The sequence below is a fragment of the Styela clava genome, chromosome 13 (genome assembly GCF_964204865.1).
Source record: "Styela clava chromosome 13, kaStyClav1.hap1.2, whole genome shotgun sequence".
Classification (NCBI taxonomy): Eukaryota; Metazoa; Chordata; class Ascidiacea; order Stolidobranchia; family Styelidae; genus Styela; species Styela clava.
In genome coordinates this window covers 10408821-10422136 of record NC_135262.1, presented here as the reverse complement: position 1 = coordinate 10422136, position 13316 = coordinate 10408821, and the positions used below count along the sequence as shown (strand labels likewise).

At 34.5% G+C, this 13316-nt stretch overlaps 2 protein-coding genes and 1 long non-coding RNA gene across 4 annotated transcripts; 2 read left to right on the top strand and 1 right to left on the bottom strand.

The window, feature by feature from the left end:
- Positions 1–2315: 2315 nt before the first annotated feature.
- Positions 2316–4916, top strand: LOC120333417 (glutamyl-tRNA(Gln) amidotransferase subunit A, mitochondrial-like). The gene has a single exon (XM_039400837.2). The coding sequence runs from the start codon at positions 2505–2507 to the stop codon at positions 4077–4079; it is 1575 nt and encodes a 524-aa protein (XP_039256771.2). The 5' UTR covers positions 2316–2504; the 3' UTR covers positions 4080–4916.
- Positions 4851–10665, top strand: LOC120333454 (ubiquitin-conjugating enzyme E2 K-like). The gene is made up of 6 exons (XM_039400885.2): positions 4851–5040; positions 5633–5720; positions 6353–6494; positions 7138–7301; positions 7889–7956; positions 8525–10665. The coding sequence occupies exons 1-6, from the start codon at positions 4984–4986 to the stop codon at positions 8594–8596; spliced, it is 591 nt and encodes a 196-aa protein (XP_039256819.1). The 5' UTR covers positions 4851–4983; the 3' UTR covers positions 8597–10665.
- LOC120332900 (uncharacterized) lies at positions 8125–12973 on the bottom strand. Of its 2 annotated transcripts, none has more exons than XR_013479888.1 (3): positions 12782–12973; positions 12121–12194; positions 8125–8338 (listed from the first exon to the last, which is right to left on the bottom strand). It is a non-coding gene; the product is annotated as an uncharacterized LOC120332900 (long non-coding RNA). The 2 variants fall into 2 exon arrangements; XR_005568164.2 differs by lacking the exon at positions 8125–8338 and adding an exon at positions 11755–11905 and having other exon boundaries at positions 12782–12971.
- Positions 12974–13316: the final 343 nt, after the last annotated feature.

Below are 13316 nucleotides of genomic sequence, written 5' to 3'. Positions count from 1 at the left end.
ATTTCATCCACTTCTTCCTTTTAGTGTTCAGCTTTTTAGTGACGTCAATCACCTTATTATTCGTCGGAAAAAATTTCATCCACTTCTTCCTTTTAGTGTTCAGCTTTTTAGTGACTTCAACCACCTCATTATTCGTCGGAAGAAATTTCATCCACTTCTTCTTTTTAGTGTTCAGCTTTTTAGTGACTTCAACCACCTCATTATTCGTCGGAAGAAATTTCATCCACTTCTTCCTTTTAGTGTTCAGCTTTTTAGTGACTTCAACCACCTCATTATTCGTCGGAAAATATTTCATCCACCTCTTCCTTTTAGTGTTCAGCTTTTTAGTGACTTCAGCCACCTAACTACCCGTCGGAAGAAATTTCATCCACTTCTTCCTTTTAGTGTTCAGCTTTTTAGTGACTTCAACCACCTCATTATTCGTCGGAAGAAATTTCATCCACTTCTTCTTTTTAGTGTTCAGCTTTTTAGTGACTTCAACCACCTCATTATTCGTCGGAAGAAATTTCATCCACTTCTTCCTTTTAGTGTTCAGCTTTTTAGTGACTTCAACCACCTCATTATTCGTCGGAAAATATTTCATCCACCTCTTCCTTTTAGTGTTCAGCTTTTTAGTGACTTCAGCCACCTAACTACCCGTCGGAAGAAATTTCATCCACTTCTTCCTTTTAGTGTTCAGCCTTTTAGTGTTTTTTAATTTTTCACCTTTGGGAACACTTCAACTTCCGTTTTCCCTCCACTTCATCCGTTTCTTCCTTCAGCCTTTTAGTGCTGTCCTTACTGCCTTAGTCTTAACTGTATACCGGTATCTGTAAGTGCTTCATGTTATATGTCAAGCTCAAAACAACATAATACCAACCAAGGATTATAAGACTTGCTGAAAAGAAGTTTCTCATTGATGTAAACTTTGATTAAATATCTATGACCCACCATAATAAAAGTATAATTTTGACCCATCCAGTAAAAAAGGTTTGCCATCCCTGATATAGACTAACATTGCCAATATTGCTGTATTATCTAATTTGCCAATGTTACATACTTATTTCTGGTCGAAAATACTCTTGCCACCGCACCTCTGCACCGCACCACTTATATATGAGGGCTACTTGTATATTTGCAAAAACTGCCTTTTATTTGTCAGGCTGATTTATTGCTGCTCAAAATAATAGTCATCGTTTACCTATTTAAATATTGGGTTTAAGTTTTTAATAGGCCACAGTTGTTGTCTTGTTTGAAAGGCTTACTAATAATAGTTATTCAACCTAAATTGTATTTATATATATGACTATCGATCGTATGTTTACCAAAATTGTTTCTTAATTGGGGTATATAATATTTTTTCAGTCACCTATTTGCCATAAATTTTTCTTGTTACTTATCGATTTTAATCGGTAAGTATGTTGATAGGTATTTGTCTGTCTGTCTGTTAGATGCACGCGATATCTCACGAAAACGAGATCGAATCTGCTCCAGATTTTTCATGTGCATTCATCATATCTCGGACCAGAAGCCTATTGATTTTGGGCGAAGTATATCGTATAATTAGCGAGTTATTAATCAATAGTGATGGGACACAAGTTGTCACTATGGAGTAAGAGCGTTTTTTTGGGGGATCCCCTGACTTTTGATCGATAAGTCCTCGGTCTCTGACCGATATTCTCGTTGGAAGGTTGATTCCTCTCTTGAACCAATTGTTTTACATGAGTACCATGTTGTTTATCTCCTGAAATTCATTCGTACATGTAAGGCTGGCTCCTTGCGTCCAAATCTACATTGAGTATAGTAGTCCAATAGCCAAAATTGTTTTTTTTAATTTGTGGGTCTTACTCCTCACTTTCAAATCTCATCATTTAAAAATTGATTTCACGGAAAAAAAATTAATTACTTTTATTTACTTCATTTTTTTGTTTGTTTTTTCAAATTTTGTGTCGTGAACTTCAACCATTTCTAATAATCTTATTTTACTGTGAATTTATCAGCGTAAACTTGGAGGGGGCTGACTTCGATGACCGCATGGTCGTATCGCTCCTTCCAGTCTACACCGAAAAAAGCGTACTTTTTTATAGCCACTATTTATTTATTATTATGACTGTTTTTTTCTGGTTGACGAAATAAATCTCTCTCTCTCTCTCTCTCTCTCTCTCTGACCCTTGATTGTCGCCGTAGGATGACTCACATAACTGCTGATTGTTACGGCTACCTCGGGTCTGGTGGTGACTAATCACAGTGTTAGTGATTCTTCACCTATAATATTTCCCACAACGTTCAATCATCCAATGTGTTGATACGTTTAGCAGTGTGACGGCTAGCATTGCCTTGTTTACTACATGGTATGCTTATTATACTTTGTTTACTGCTGTACTGCATTGCTATGGATGTTTAAAGGGGTAACAAACGAAAAATTACGAGTTATGTTTATTTAATTTATGAATTCATTCATAATTCATGAATTATTTTAATCAAATTTCTATAATGACAGATCATACTTGAAATCAGGATAACAAATGCATTTCAAGGGCATAAGAGCGATTTCTAGATCACTTCAAAAAAATGAAACATCAAAAAGTGATATATTCAAATCATCATTAACTAGAATAGATGAAACTAAGCATCTCAATGCTTTCATCACAGTTGCAAGAAAGGCTGGTAACAATGAGGTCACCAATCAAAAAAATCACATACTGACCGGAACTACATTCTCACTGAAGGATAATTATTCTTCCGAAGGTATACTCACGACATGTGGATCTAAAATGTTGGCAAATTATAAACCAACATACAATGCTACTGTACTTAATAAATTATTAAACCATGGCTCACAACTCATTGGAAAAAACAACATGGATGAATTTGCCATGGGGTCGGGATCTATAGAATCTATCTACGGTCCTGTGAAAAATCCTTGGTCACCTGACGTATTATTGAATCCGTCTAGCAAAGATTGGAGAGTTGCTGGGGGCAGTTCAGGTGGGGGTGCTGTGGCAGTCGCAACTGGATGTTGCCATTTTGCTCTGGGATCGGACACCGGCGGTTCTGTGAGAAATCCAGCTTCTTATTGTGGGGTTGTTGGTTTAAAACCTACTTATGGATTAATATCTCGTCATGGTTTAATTCCTCTTGTTAATTCAATGGATTGTCCTTCCATTTTTGCAAGATCAGTAGAGGATGCTGCTATTGTTTTAGATACATTAAAAGGGAGAGATATCATGGACTCCACTTCAATAGAAAGCAAGAAATTGAAAATATGCTTAAATGAAAATTATGATATTTCTGTCAAAGGATTAAAAGTTGGTATACCAAAGGAATGCCTAGTTCATGGCATGTCTCAGGAGGTTGTAGATATGTGGCGATGGGCAGCGGACCAGTTTGAAAATGCTGGTGCTGAAGTAACACTTGTGAGCTTGCCCCATATGAAATATTCAATAATTTGCTATCATATCCTCGGTAATGTGGAAGTTGCCTCAAATATGGCAAGATTTGATGGTCTTAAGTATGGACATAGGTCGTCTATAAATGAATCTACATATGCAATGTACGCAGTTTCTCGGAGAGAGGGATTCAATGATACTGTGCGAAGTAGAATTCTTAGTGGAAATTATTTTCTTTTAAAAGATAATATAGAAAAGTATTTTTATAAAGCGCAAAAAGTGCGGAGACTTATATTAAAAGATTACCAGAAAGTTTTTGGAGCACATAACTTGTATACAAGTTGTGATAGTGATGATTCTAATTCATCTGGTATTTGCGATGTTCTCCTTGCCCCCACTGTAATTTCTGATGCGCCATTATACTCTGAATTTATAACGGAGGACAATAGGACGCGATCAGCTGAGCAAGATGTATTAACTCAAGCTGCAAATATCGCTGGTGTTCCTGCCATAAATATACCCACTCGATTATCTAGAAATAATATGCCCATTGGACTCCAAATTACTGGTAGACACTTTAGTGAGCCAAAAATTTTGAAAGCCGCTGCTTTTCTTGAGAAAGTAGCACAGTTCCCTAATTTGGAACAACATTTTACAACACAACTTGACTCTTCCAATGCTAGTAAACCTATTTTACAACAGATGTCTTGAAGTGTTCCCTTTAATATATTTGTTTCAAAGCAGTTTCTGATTTGTCATTAGTAATATCATGGAAAGTGTGTTCGTTGGGAGTAGAGTGGTCTTGAAAATTAATTGAGATGGGGTGATAACGTGATATTGTCGAAACTTGTGTCTGGAGTATTCTTTGGCAACCTATGGTATTTTCTATTTCTGAGAGCCTTTTATTACTATCAATGCATTGAAGTTGACTATTAATAATAATATTGTGTTATTGACCAATTTAAAATTGTTTTCTACCTATTTAAAATAATGAGGTTCAAGACAACTTATTCGATTAGTTGCAAGTATTCGAAAAAGCTCATTTTTAATTACCTACTCGCAACTGAAAATAAGGGCCATTTAGTTAGGTTCTCATTGAGGGGTATTGATATTTACTTGTCATAGTCAATTTTATTTTTCCCATCCATCAAAAAATTGGCTCTTGTGCCAATGTGATATTATCGATGGTATTACTATTTCAAAATTTTGACACTGATTTATTAACAAAATTGCCAATAAGCAATTGCGGTAAAATTTGGATAGGGTGTCTCTTCTGTTTTTTGTTTTTTGCACACAAGAAGGATTGAGAATGTGGGCTGAAAGAGAGTCTAATAGATCTTTGAGTCTGACAGTTTGGTAACAGAAAAAAGGTTGGAAACCACTGTTCCAAACTATTAGTCTTTTTTGTTGATGAGGTTCTTTTTGTAATTGACTTATTAAGTTTTTTGTAATTGACTTTTTGCATTATGCGGTTTATGAAAATATTGTTAAAAGTCCGAGTTTATCGCACATAATTGAACCACACTTTTTCATTTTTCAGTAGATAATTTTCTTTAGTGATTATCTTGAAGCAAACTATATTTCATAGAAGTTTAATAAAGATCCAAACTTAGGAATGAGCAGCATAGCTGTTATGAGGATTAAGAGAGAGCTCAAAGACGCTGAAGATGAGGTATGCCAATCATGATTTAAGTAGAAGCAGTAGAGGGGATAATTAATACCAATAACTGTCAACCATTTATTTACCATATTATTAAAATTCAAAATTTAGAAAAATGATAAGATGATTGGTAGCTGGAACCACTAAAATTTCTGGTAGGTCAGGCTCTACTTCCATCTAACATGGTAAGCTCGGCTCCTCCAGTACTGGTTCCAAATCTTTCAAATTTGATCGATATTTTGTTTTAATAAGATAAGTTAGTGTCGAAAAATATTTCACCACATCCTCTATTGAGCCCTTTCACGACCCGCCGTTGGCTGGGACTCCCAGTTAGAAATGAATGTTTTCTAACATACATGCTATTTTGTGAGAAGAGAATATGTTACTCTCAGTAGAGGTGTGCGAGACTAACTCCCAATCCTTTCTCAATGCCTTTACGCTAGTGGATTCGTATGCGTGTAACGCAAGGATGCTGTAGCATGAATAAAATACCATAATATGTTATTCACTTTTTGGATATTAGTACCAATATTCAATAAGCATTCAATGCATTTTGAACTCTAATATTTACAGCCCTTGATATAAACTGTTATCTGTGTTACAGAAAGATTTGTTTATAACGATCACTTGTGAAAGTAAACTGACAGAATTGAGAGGACAGATAAAAGGCCCACCAGGAACACCTTATGCTGGTATACCCAATTGTTATGTCTATTTTCTAGAGTGCATTGATAAAAATAAATTGCCTATTCGTATGTTTCGTTTTTACATACCAGTAGCTGCCACAAAATAATTGACACAGTTACCTATTCGTATTATATCTCCACTTTTCAGAAGTGGAATTTGCTTTGATATAAATGTAACTCTACAATTAGGGCCCTTCTTTGTAGTTGAAAACACTAGCAAAATGTTGAGATAGTCCTTTGTCAAATTTAGATTATCAATCACATGCTTTATTTAAGCATCAGTAATATTTCTTATTGGAGACACTCACAAATAGTGTCCTTATTTCAATTTTCTTGTTAATTTCTGCCACAATGGCTAATCAGTGAAACGATCTCATAGAAGCTGCATTAGATGTGGCTTATTTCGCAAAATAAATCCAAAAATGAGCATGAAAAATTTGTCAATGAGAAAGTAGCCTATAGAAAGAAATTTTTGGGTTAAAAGTCTGAGAAACATCTAATACTTAGTTCTTTGAAGGCGTTATTCTGATTGCTCCTCAATGCCAAGGCAGTTTTAGTATCTTGTAGTTGTAGACTTTTTTGTTCATGTTGTATTTCATAAATTGTATAGCTTATCTAATTTAGATTGTTTTTTTAAGGTGGAACTTATGATTTGGATATCAAAATTCCAGACACATATCCATTCAATCCACCGAAGATAAAATTTCTAACACAGATTTGGCATCCAAACATTAGTTCTGTGACTGGAGCAATATGTCTCGATATCTTGAAAGATCAGTGGTACGTAGAATGTAAAACATGCTCAAATGATAAAAATAAAAGTTGTAGTTAGACAATAAAAGTCTGGGTCATCAGGGATAGTGAAGAAAAATTCGCAATATTTTCCCAATTGAATAGAGGATGGATGGAAGAGGACCCATCACAGGATAACCGATATGACGACTTTTTCATATGGTAAATCACGTCGGCGCTCCAGAAGTGTGTGTACCAATATGGAGGTAACTAGTTTAGTACGCCCACTTAACATCAAGTTGTGTAAAGGGACTGAAGCCTATAAGCAGGGGGTAAATTCATTTGACTAACACGGACAGTCCCAGTACTCATAATAGAACTAAAATAAGGAAAATCGGAATAAAATTATGGCCTCACTCACCTTAACCTGGTACACACGCTACAGGAGTACCAATCACGTCAGCAAGCAGCAGTCCAGCAATCCTCCAGCACATAATTACCGGTATCCCCTACAGGATCCGAAACTGTGAATGAACCCATGCAAGAGGTTCGATGGCGAGCCTATTCCCAACACTTCGCAAGATGCGCGACTCTGCCGAGCGAACTACAGCGAAATACTCAGCTACTTTGCCGATAGTATATGCATGCAGATAAAGCAGAATAATAATATCCTGTGAATTTTATATTACAGGGCGGCTGCACTTACATTACGAACAGTTTTATTATCCTTACAAGCTTTACTGCAGGCTGCAGAACCAGATGATCCACAAGATGCGGTAGTTGCAAAACAGTTTAAAGATAATCGACATATTTTTAATAAAACAGCATTATATTGGGCGCAACATTTCGCAAAAGGTAAGTTGGTTTATTTGAGCGCAATTTGCAACCAACTCTATCAATTATTCGTTTTCGTTTACACTTTCGTGTATCTTCGTGAATCGATGCGAAGCAAATATAATACTCAATAGCTGATGAATAAACTGAACACATAATGAAATTTAAAAATCTATGACATGGTCATGTTTAACTAAGAACGCATGGAGTAAATAGCTTTCAATGAGGTTGTATTCGTTAATGCAGGAATTATTTGAATGATTCTTACTATTTTTGCAGTTGTTGTGTTTTGTTATGCTGTTAGCCTTCAATTGCTCGACATGGTAATTTTGCCAAATAAAATTATTCCTAAAGTTAAAAGAAGTTTATTGAAGTATCAAATATGGCTAATTTTAATTTTCTGTATTTAGCACGCACCTGCTTCGCAATCAAATATTTTGTTAAACCACAATCACAAATATCACTTGGCTTATTACCTAACCTTTTCTTTTCAAAATACTCTCATCTATCAGTATTCTGAAAAAGCCTGCAAAAAAGATATCTGCTTATACTAAATCAAAGTCAATTACCTAGGACTATTATGAATATTCCATTTACTTTTATTGTAGCACCAGGGAAAAAAGAGGAAAGTTTTGAAAAACAAATACGTACAATCACGGAAATGGGTTTCTTTCAGGTAAGATTCATTTTCATTATTAATTATGTTTTTCGACCCTAATGGAGTCAATGATGGAAAAGGGGTTATTCATGTGCAATTTTTAGCTTCTTGTAATATTGCTAGCCCAAGTATTTCGACTCCATAACCATAATCACGAAACAATAAATAAAACTGATTACAGAATCAAGGGAGAAAAGTATGATCATATCTAATCAGGTAACTGGTAATTTGTTCCTCTCAGCTGTCTCTTATATTAGGTGAATTAGTGATATTGAATGATACCACTGAGATATCCATATGCAGATGGTTGTTCAATGTCATCTACTTCTGAAATCGGCAAACAAGGTGTCACTGACACAACGACTTTGGTAGTCTTCCGTCTGCTTGCGACTCCCGTCAACTGCGGAAAAAATATCTTTTTATTTAAATTGATCGTTTATTATTATATATTTTTAATTGTGTCGTCACAATTTTTCATGCACAACGAAATAAATATCTGAATCTACCAGTCGCCACCAAATTCTTGATCATTCCCAGCTACTGTGCAGTGATATTAATCTTATCATATTTTTCAACATTTTTTTAGAGTGATGCATTGCAAGCACTTTCTGCTCATAATTGGAATATGGAATCAGCAATACAGTATTTAACAAGTTGATTTTTGATTATTATATTTATAAAAAGTTTTTTACGGTATAACTTGATTCATGTTCCAAGACATTTTCCCTTCTACGACAAATGTGTGCCACTGTTTCAAAGCATTGTGGCTATAAGACACTTCTGCAGTCTTTGTTATCATTGGATAACATTTTATGAGGTCACAGTTCTAATATAAAAATTTCAAATTTCTGTTGAAAGAGATACGTTTGAAAGTTGAAAGATGATTTTTGAGTGGTATCTTCAGTTGGTCACTCCACCCTAATATGCATTAAAACATAGTTTCAGACAATACACATGATGTTATGACTCAGATTTTGTTTGTCTTGAGTTACGTTTGAGTGCAGGCTTGTGAATTCAATGTGAGAACATGATGTGATGTCATCGACTGAAAATGGAGTATTCAATAGAGTTTTGGTCCGGCATTTCCTCTACTGCTCATATTTTTTTGGAGTGTTTCATTCATGCATTAATATGGAGCTATATGATAATGAAAAATCGGACCTCCAGAAGTATGCGCACCAAGATGGCGCACAACCTGAACATAGTATGTGTGTACCGGTTGGGATTCAAACTTCTGAAGAACCGAAAAATCAATTATTATTAGAAAACTAATTGTTCAAAAAACTTGCATTTATCATGACTGACCAGGTCATATTATTTCTGCTTGGTTATCCTAGACATTGATTAATTTGAAAGACTGGGCAATCGCATGCTATATAAATTGAGTCAATTCTATATCAAGCCAATGCTTCCAATATAGTTTCACATATGTATATTTTTTTTCACTTCGCAGGCTTCAAAAACTTATATTTCTATCATATGAGCGATTTTTCTGCTGCGCGGATAGTAGGCTATATTGAATTTATTACCAGTTAAAATAGCAAGCTCCTGTTTATGTAAGAAACAAGGGATTTTCAATTATTGGTATTTGTCTGCTTCACAGCATCTATTGAATGACTCTTACCGTTCAACATTTCTATCCTTGCCTTTTGTTTAGTTTAGTCCATTATGTGGAATATACCAAATTTGAACAGTTCGCCAATTATTTTCATAAACTTGCTGCAACATCTATTCATTGTCTGTGCTTCAGCATCGAGAACAATTGCTATACTATTTGATGTTATTATGTTGTAAAGAATACCACAATATTCTCATGTCTATATAAAAATTAATGGGAAGTGTATGGTTGCATTTTCTAAATACCAGTCTTTCAGAAAATAAATCTTAACCTGTGTGTTATGAGTAGGGCTGGGCATTTTCGAATCGAATAGTAAATTATTCGGTTCAGAGCAAAATTTTGAATCGCCGCCATCTTTTTTTTCTTCTTTTCGCCAGTGGTCTAGGACTAGGTGAATTTCTCAATTTTTTTAATTGAAGCCATATTTTTTCAACGCAATTCGGACATATGACTCTTTTCTGTAGTGAGTTATTGATAAAAACGTGTTTTTTATTGTGTGAACGCTCAGCAATCTGCCTGAGTGATGTATTCTATGTTTTCAGTAATTCATGTGTCTGGAGGACCTAATACAATAAAAAAGTTACATACAATTTAATATCTCCCGGGTATTCGAGATTCGATTCGAAAAAAATATTTAATCCGATTCTGAAATCATCAGGTATTCGAAAATGCCCAGCCCTAGTTATGAGCCTGCCAGGTTTCAATTTGAATGTTTTCTCTACCTTTCGAATAGACTGCAATCTCACTTAGAACATCTACTGATGGGAATACAACCATTATATTTTGTATTGCTATATAGAAAGTTTTCCATTTAAGTTTGAGTAAATTCAAGCCGTTTAAAAATGCTTGGGAATATAAGTGAAATGGCACTGTGGAATGAATCTCTTGAGTAGATTCTCAAAGACGAAAGTATTGATGTTCACATTTTCCATGATTCTACCATCGACAATGAAACTAGAATTAAAATAACTTTCGGCTCACTATGTGTTGTCATGATGTTTTACTAATATGTTTTTTGCTTTTGGACTTTATAAATATTAAAGTAATTGCATATGTTTGCATTTCCGTGAGTAGCACTAAATAATGAAGAGTGGAGATGGTATTTCTGCTTGCTAAAAATAAATTATCTGTGGAATGTGCATTGTTTCACTCAATAAGATCCAAAATTATTCTACATAGGGTTTGGGAGAGGGTAAATAATAATATTTTTGTAAACCGTGCCCGATTACCAAATCAGTGTGGATATTGAAATTTAGTTTATTTATGATGCGGCGAACAGACGTGTAATTGACATAAAAACCTATTCGTGCACGATTGTCGCAAACTGTCTAGACCAGAACAAGGGTCTGCAGTTAATTTTTTGATTACTCTCCAAAAAATCTCAGACCTAATTGTTCTGATTCACTTTTGTTCGAAATTTATTCAGCTTAAAAAGCTGATCTCGTGGTTCATTACATCTATTGAGCTCATGTATTTTTTTTTTAATTTTTACCAATTTCTATTCCTTTACTGCTGTATAGCGGCAAATATCCGCTCGCTTAAGATTTTTTTCGAACCCGATTTTGGGTTGTAAAAGGTTTGACCCCTTCTTCAGCTCCAAAATCCGAAAAAATCAATTTTGATAATCAAGGGTAAAAGTCTTCAAGTTGTGGCCTCCTCTTATCAAATGTGCGGTAATGAAGGTAGGACGATTTCAGACGAATTCGTAGTGCATCTAGATTCTAGAACAAATAACTGGCTGACTAATCCCATACCCGACATGTACTGGTAGCCGGACGAGGGGCCGTGGTTCGCCATGTGATTAGGCCGTCTTATCCGCTTTCCATTTCCTCTGAGTATTTATGTGAATCTTAACTTAAAATAAGCGACTTCAGCGAAAACGTGCCGAACTCCTCAGTCCTAATATCCAACCTTTCCAGTAGCGCGGCTCTGATTTTGTTGCACCGATTCAAGAGTACGGCATATCAGAATTATTCATCCATTATTTCTCACACTTTCAAAATATGTCACAAAAAAAAGTGATTTTTATAATCACCGGAACGAGCGGCATGATCTGGTTTGGGTTTTTTGTTTGATCTACAAAAGTTCTCAGGTCGCAAATTCAAACTGCAAAGTTCCATTGATACGGTCAAAAAACACGTTATCTCAGCTATATCTTATGTACTTGGACCGTTTTTATCTCAGAAATTGCAAGTATATATATATAAGGTAATGAGTTTAATTTCGTATGAATTGAAAAAGTACAATGAAGCATATAGTTTAAAAAAATGGAAGCAAGTAATTGTTATCGAGGGGTAGGCTACAATTCGGATCATCACGAAAACTTGTCAGGAATTAGTACTTCGTCATCTAAAATGGAAACAAATATTTCTACATTGTTTTCAACTTGTTAAAATTAAAAAAAGTATATATATATATCCAATTTATTTGTTCAAAATCGGAAACTATTAAATACATAGAAAAATATGGAATATATATTAGATAGAGAATGGGAACATTCATTTCAAAGTTACGTCATAATATAATCGAAATTGAAGAATTATTGGCGAATATAGTTATTATACCTGTTTCGATGATTTCGTTGGTAAATTGTCCTTTATTCCCCCATAAATTTCCTCCACGTCTGTGTGTCGTTTGACTGTGATCAAATGGGATTGCCGATAAGCATTTTATTCAATTTTAAATATTTGATAATAATTTTGAGAGTAGTGATTTATATTTATTATCATGGATAGATTATCAGCAAAAAAAACATAAATGAACGAAATGATTTGAATTAAGCATGAAAATCCATACTGGTAACTTTTTGTGTAGTTATTTTTTCGGCAATAGTCACTGATATTTTTTGTGAGCCACAATCGGACAAATGATATTATGATGTCTAGTTTTCTATCGTGAAATCACGTTAATTAAATTATTATCCTGATGCCCCAAAGATCTTGAAAAATAACAATAACTTAAACCAGAGGTTTCTTGCGTTTAAACATTAAACAAGGGGGCTTAAATATCATCAAAATCTGTAACCATTACTTATTTGCTATACAGTGTTAATATTATTTTAACAATCCAATTCATTTAACAAAAAATCTAAATTTCGTATGAATTGTAGGGAATGTTCACACTTTTTTTCCAGAGCAAGGGGCTGCAGATATGCTTTGGTGGTCCCTATGTACCCTGTGGAATACAGTTTGCCCATCTCTGACTTAAACGAACAAAATTACTTACCCTACGCGCCCTGGACGAAAACTTCCTCGTGCAAACGCCATCGACGATCTTTTCGTTAAAACCACCATGAACACAAGGCTGAGAACTAGAAACCAAGCAAGCTTCATATTTGATGCTCATATATATAAGAAATATAAATGGAGGATTCCAAATGTTATAAATCTAACTTGAAGAATGAAAATTATAGCTAATAATATTATTTATCAATATATATATTATTACAAATATCTTTGAGTTAGCAGTTGAAGATTTCAAAATTTATATTCTTTCATTGTCATTTATTTAATGAAGAGTAATGCAACCTACCAAATTCTCACATTCATACCGATATATTTTGTTTGTTTTATATTAAGACTTTTCAGGAAAAATGTTTTCAAAACTTGGTAAATCTCGGTTTAAATCTTTGACGAAATTTATTAAAGCTACCTACTTTCTACTACTATCCATAGCTAGGCTTGCACGTAATTGATAAAAATCAATTCCGTAATTACGGCCAAATCGATTACGTAATGACCCCGTAATTGCGATATTTTTT